The following is a 6,000-nucleotide window of genomic DNA, read 5'->3' as shown; positions in this document are numbered from 1 at the left end:
TATGATAGAGCCAGAAAGTCGGGCTTTTTAAATCACTAGTTACCTCCTAATATTCCACAATAGCTTCGCTTGTATGGTGCTTGGTATTTTATAAAACACTTTCAGATAACCAGTCGGTGGAGTGAGTAGGGCAGGGTTGCTATCCTCACAAGGAGAGAAAAGTGGTACAGCTGAAACCATGGATGTCTTTAGGTGGAAGTGCTTCTGTTTACAAACATCCTGGGTGCCTCTGTGCACAGGAAGCCGGTCAACGTAAATATACTGAGTACGTATAATATGTCACACTCAGACACCAGGGCCGGGGTAGCTACAGACCTTCCCCGGAAGCATCACAGCCCAGTGGGAGACACAAGTATGGAAACCAAGAATCATGGTACACAGTGTGTCATGGGGAGATATGAAGAGGGCCTATGGGGCACAGAAGGAGGGGCCATTTGTGCCAGGAGGTCTGAGAGGTGGCAGCAGGGCACAGGGAGGCCTTCCTGGAAGAGAGAATGCATGTGTGTGAGTGTGAGTCCATGCCTGTGACCATGACAGTGTGTCTAGGTGTGACTATATATGGGTCTGAGTGTGTACCTGTTTACATAGGCTTCCTCGTGTATGAATTTATGCACCTGCAGGTTGTAAGTGTGGAATCAGAAAGCCTGAATGGAAGAGGGAACGTGTCTAGAGGCCCACACACCATAATAGACTCCACCCTGTCCTGTGTGTCCCGCTCATTGTCCCCCCCTCCCCCAACACCAGGGTAAACACAGATACCAGTCACTTTCCACTACAGCAGCTGCCGTGTGGACTGTGGTGGTTAGGTCCACCAGGCTTTTCGACCTGCCAGTCATGTAGTGGTGTAGCAGCCCGCGGGCCTGTGTGAGGAGCGGGAGGTGCGGAACACGGGTACCCCTGGGGGCACGGCTGCGTGCTCACTCCGGGTTCTGTGGGGGTGAATGCAGAGTGCTGGCTGCTCCCTCTCCCTTCATCTGCACCCCCTGGAGGAGTTAGTTCACCCACTCACCTGTTCCCATGGCCACCTGAATGCTACCGGCTCCTGCCTCCACGTAAATGTCCCTCTGCACTGGGGCGGGGCGGAGGTGCAGCTGGAAAGTGCTGGTCCCGTGTGGGGTGGAGGCACCCCTAGCTCTCACCCCACCCCTTGCTGGTCCAGGAATCTCCCGTAGAAGGAAAAACGTGCGCAAAGGCACACAGGACTGGCGGCAGCCATGAGGAACCCAGAGGGTCACTCCCAGGGGCGGCCTGACCAACCCCCTCCCTGATGACAAAGCCTGTGTTTCGGGCAAAACTGATCTCGGAGGGCAAGTGAGGGCTCCTCTCTCCACCAAAGTTCCCCCAGGGACTGGGGAGGGAGAGTGGCGGTGAGCTATAATACTCTATTTCTTTCATGCTTGCACTATCAAAAAAAAAAAGAAAGCTAAAATAATTGCAAATAATATGTAATTGATGGTGGCTCACAGTGGCAAAATAATTGAACTAGATTTTCCCTTTTGTTATAAGGCATCTAAATTCAGAGGCATGGGGTCGTGTGAGGCAAAGGCATTACGTGTTGGAATACACTGGTGATTTGTATGTGTTTACATCCTGGCCCAATGCACTGCCACACAGCGAAATAGTCATAGATGAAAACAAGCAAGAATGAGCTGCATAATCAACACCTGGGGGATGCCACAGTTTAAGTTGAATGAATGAGAGGGTGAAGAGGAAAACAAATATATTCAGAAAGTCCAATGGTCTCGTCTAGTGATCCCTGCCATTATAATAATGCCTGGATTCTGTTCCCAGCTCCACCTATGACAATCTATTGAAAGGGTTGTTGTTGTTGTTTTTATCATATATTGGAAAATTAGTCCAGTGGCATGATATCTCTGAAAAATAGGAATAAGCTTAATCAAGCCTGTTGAAGTGTTCTTTAAAGTGGAAATGATCACTAAAAAGGGTGGCTAGTGCATATCTGAATATGTTTATTGCAGTACCATATACAGTATATATTTCCATGTTCTGGACACAAATATTTCCCTGCGCATTACAGGAAGATGCTGGCTTTGTAATTTGCCAGGATAATTTTTCCATAGTCAATAATGTTGTTTACGTGCATCAATAGTCAGAAAAAGAGAAATAGTCTGATTATAGCTCCATATTCTGCTTAGAGGCTAAAGTTCCTATCATGGACTGCTTGCAATGTTCTATTTTATGGCACAGATTCAGTGGGAATCCGATCTGCTAAAATATTTGGGCTGTGAAAACTCCAACCCTGTGACAGATGTCAAGTCCAATTAAGTGACTCATGTCCAGGTTTCTGTCCAATAGGATTTCCCATTAAATATCAATTTAGGGGGGAAAAAATTCCATCCCCCTTCTTAAGCCTTTATCTCTTCCACCATCTCCAGGCTGAATCAATTGGTACCAGGAGAGCTAAGAAGCCGCGCGCATCTCTGCCTCTTTGCGGGGCTCTGACACCCTCTCCCGTCTTGCTCAGCTTCCCTGCCACTGTTCCTGCTGGAGACGTTCACTTTCCACCACCCTTTCTCCAAGCATCTCCAAGCCACTGACTATGTCTATTTTGCTACAAGGTAAAGGAAGGAGGGGGTTGGGGGTGGGAGATGTAACCAAGCCTTGAAAGACTTTGAAACTGGAAATAGGTGTCTGTTTATACAACATACAAGTAGATGTGGGAAGAGGAAGAGACAGGCTTAGCCCCGAGTTATAGTATTGTGTTCCTGGGAACTGGGGAGACATCAGCTGAACAAAGCCTTATCTCAAAAAAAAAAAAAAAAAAAAATCACTTCTGAGCCAGATCGCATCTCTGCCTTGTACTTCCCAGTTTCTGCTCAGCCCTGTTCAGGGGAGGAAAAGGAATCCTACAGGAGCCGTATCTTATCTTAACCATCTTTCTTATTGATTCTTCTGCTATTAGAAAGTGGAGGAATCAGCCCTCTGATGTGACTGTGTTTATCTCTGCATCTCTTTTGTTATTTATAGAGACCTAGAAGAGGAGAAAAGGCAGGAGACTTTTCAACACCTCCCGTGGTTTTTTGGGGGGAAGAAAATCAACAACGAATTTCCTGAAATGTTTGCGAACAATTAAGAGGCAAAGGCGTTTTGATCTATCAGCTAAGTAAACAATCACTGATACGGTCCACATCCTGAGATAGTATCGTCCCTCAGTGTGGACGCCCGGCGAGATGACAGCTGCTTTTTCATATTTGAATGTAATAAATATTTTCTGCTTTTAATATATTTCGGAGTCCCTCCCCTGTATTCCCTGGAATTTTAACTCTAAAAGATTGGAGAAAAGATTATCGAAAAGGCTTTTACAAGGTAAGGCTCCTTTAAATAATTTTTTTTCCAGCCTGGAACTAAGTTTGTTTGTTCATATTGCATTGACAGATGCATTTCAGGCAAATGTTAAAGAAATAAAATACACACACGACGTGCTTTGTATGAATATTTAAAAAAAGATATCTGGAGGAGAATTTATGCTTTGAGGGCAATCCAGGAACTTTTTGCCTGAGCTACAACTGTAGTGGCTTATTCTGATTTTCTGGCTTATTTATTTATACCCTTTCAAGCCAGTGTGTAGGCGCCAAGTTGCTCTGCTTATAAATGTATCCGTTAAAAGCCGCAGGGAATCACAGGTAGTTCACTTGGAGGGTTGTTTTTATTTTGCCTTAGAGGACATGATTTCCTCGCAGGGAGAAGCCAAATTCGCTCCTAAGCCAGTGCGGTGCTGGGAGTGGATCTCGCGCCCCCGCTTTTGTCTCTGGAAGCAAACCCTGGCGCCCATGCGGGTTTCTCCCCGGCCAGGTCGCTCCAGCTGCACATGCAGGGCCCCAGGCTCCCAGCCTGGTCCTTGCGCCCAGGGCGCCCGCAGTAGTTGCGCTCGGTACCCGCAGGTGCCGGCCCCTCTAGCCGGGCCCCTTTCTAGACACCGAATTCCCCCGGAGCCCAGGGATCCTGGGCCGCTCCCTTCCCAAAGGCGCGCAGGAGGGGCGAACTCTAGACACCGGAGGAGCCAGACAAGGGGACCTTTCCAGGAAGCCAGCGTCAGAGGAAAAAGCTGGGGACAGACCTGCCGGGCCTTGGCCAGGCCGTCCGGGAGGGCGGCGGGCTCTGGGCTTTGGCACCCCAGCACCCAAACTTTTCGGGCAGAGGTGTAGCTGGAGCCAGGCCTGCCCACCTCCTCCGGTCCCGCGCCCTGCCTTTCCTTTAGTCCCTGGCCTCTCCTCCTGCAGCGCCCCGGCCGCCAGCGTTCTCCCGGGAGTGGTCGGCAGGTTGCCGGGCGCATTGTCTTATCGCAGGTCAAGTCTCCGCGTCCCTGGGTCCCTGATGTGTGTGGCTGCCTGCGTGACAGATGGTGCTTCGGGAGCCTGCGAGGGCACGAGCGCCTCTGTTGTGCTGAAAGGAGCCTCTGTTTGTTTAGTCGTTTCTTTATGATTTCGGAGAAGCACTGGGGGGGACCAGGACGCCTTCGAGCTCTGGGCCTGCTCCCCGTCTGCCCGCGGGACCGGACCCCTCTCCAGCCCTGGGCGCCCCACCCTGTACCCCAGAACAGCGCGAGGGCCCAAAGCCGGATTCCTTCCCCTTCTCCCTTCCCTCTCCCCAAAAGTCAGATGTGTTCATCCTTCGTCATTTGTCAACGAAGGAAATGAAGTGAGGAAGGCAGAATGATGGAGTTGGTCTATGGCCCGAGGCGCACAACACCCAGGCGTCACAGGCTTGCGGTTGTCCCCGGGCTGGGCCTCCTGCAGGCCGAGGTCTCAGGTCCAGGATGCGGCCCTGCCTAGGAGAGACCGCTCCCTCCCCGCCGGGCCAGCTCCCCCGAGCGCGCGGGCCTGGGGTGGGAAGGAGGCCGGACACGGAGGCTCTGGGGGAGGCCGTCCCCCGCTCCCGCACCTATCAAAGACCCTGATTCCTTTTATTGATTGATTTTCTGACTCCCCCTCAGCCTCCAAAATGATGCTGAGTCCGGACCAAGCCGCCGACTCGGACCACCCTAGCTCGGCGCACTCGGATCCGGAGTCGTTGGGCGGCGCCGACGCCAAAGTGCTGGGCAACGTGTCGGACCTGGAGCCGGTGGAGGAGGCCGAGGGCGACGGCAAGGGCGGCGGCCGGGCCGCGCTCTACCCGCACCCGCAGCAGCTGAGCCGCGAGGAGAAGCGCCGCCGCCGGCGCGCCACGGCCAAGTACAGGTCGGCTCACGCCACCCGCGAGCGCATCCGCGTGGAGGCCTTCAACCTGGCCTTCGCGGAGCTCCGCAAACTGCTGCCCACGCTGCCCCCGGATAAGAAGCTCTCCAAGATCGAGATCCTGCGCCTGGCCATCTGCTACATCTCGTATCTCAACCACGTCCTGGACGTGTAGGGGCGGGCGCGCTGCCGGAGCTGCGGGTCTGGATGTCGGGGGACCGAGACCGACCCGGGAGACTTGGACCGTGGAAGAAGTTATCAGCGTGTTGCGTTCTCTCGGATCAGCGGGGAGACGAGGGAAGGTTTCCCACTCTGGAAGGTGGGCTTGTCTGGCAAGCTGTGGGGCTTGCAGGGGGTATTTCCCAGGCTGGCGGACCTCCGGGGGGCACTGGAGATGGGCCGCCCCCAGGCCTCCCCTCCCAGCGTTAGGATCCCTTTAAGGGTGTTTCCTTTAGCTCACTGGAGACTTGGAGTTCTCCTTAGCTTATCTCCCACGAATCTTCAAGTTTTGAAAAAATGAGGGCAGAAGCTCCGAGTATAGGCTCATAACTTCAGCCGATCTGGGTTTTTCTAATTGACAAATCACCAAACATCCGAAGGGGAAGGGAGGGAATGTCTTCCAGGGTAGAGATTTTAGGCACCTGAAGGTGGAACAGGAAACTTTCTATTCAGATGCGAAAAGAAAGATTAGATTAGAATCCAACTACAACAGACAAGCCCTACTGCATACTTGGTAAACTCAAAAAGATACAGTGAGAACAGACAGACACGATCTGAGCTGGGTGGGAACTGAACTCTAATGTAG

At 52.2% G+C, this 6,000-nt stretch overlaps 1 protein-coding gene across 1 annotated transcript; it reads left to right on the top strand.

The window, feature by feature from the left end:
- The first annotated feature begins 2,492 nt into the window (after positions 1–2,492).
- On the top strand, positions 2,493–5,370 carry NHLH2 (nescient helix-loop-helix 2). Its single transcript, XM_070396902.1, has 3 exons — positions 2,493–2,579; positions 2,989–3,327; positions 4,955–5,370. The coding sequence occupies exon 3, from the start codon at positions 4,963–4,965 to the stop codon at positions 5,368–5,370; it is 408 nt and encodes a 135-aa protein (XP_070253003.1). The 5' UTR covers positions 2,493–2,579; positions 2,989–3,327; positions 4,955–4,962.
- Positions 5,371–6,000: the final 630 nt, after the last annotated feature.

This window comes from Myotis yumanensis, unplaced genomic scaffold (genome assembly GCF_028538775.1).
Source record: "Myotis yumanensis isolate MYYU_CA2020_CCGP unplaced genomic scaffold, mMyoYum1.0.hap1 SCAF_17, whole genome shotgun sequence".
Classification (NCBI taxonomy): domain Eukaryota; kingdom Metazoa; phylum Chordata; class Mammalia; order Chiroptera; family Vespertilionidae; genus Myotis; species Myotis yumanensis.
This window is presented reverse-complemented; position numbering and strand designations above follow the sequence as displayed.

Coding starts and splice junctions, on each gene's coding strand:
- NHLH2 (XM_070396902.1), top strand. CDS start 4,963: ATGATGCTGAGTCCGGACCAAGCCGCCGACTCGGACCACCCTAGCTCG.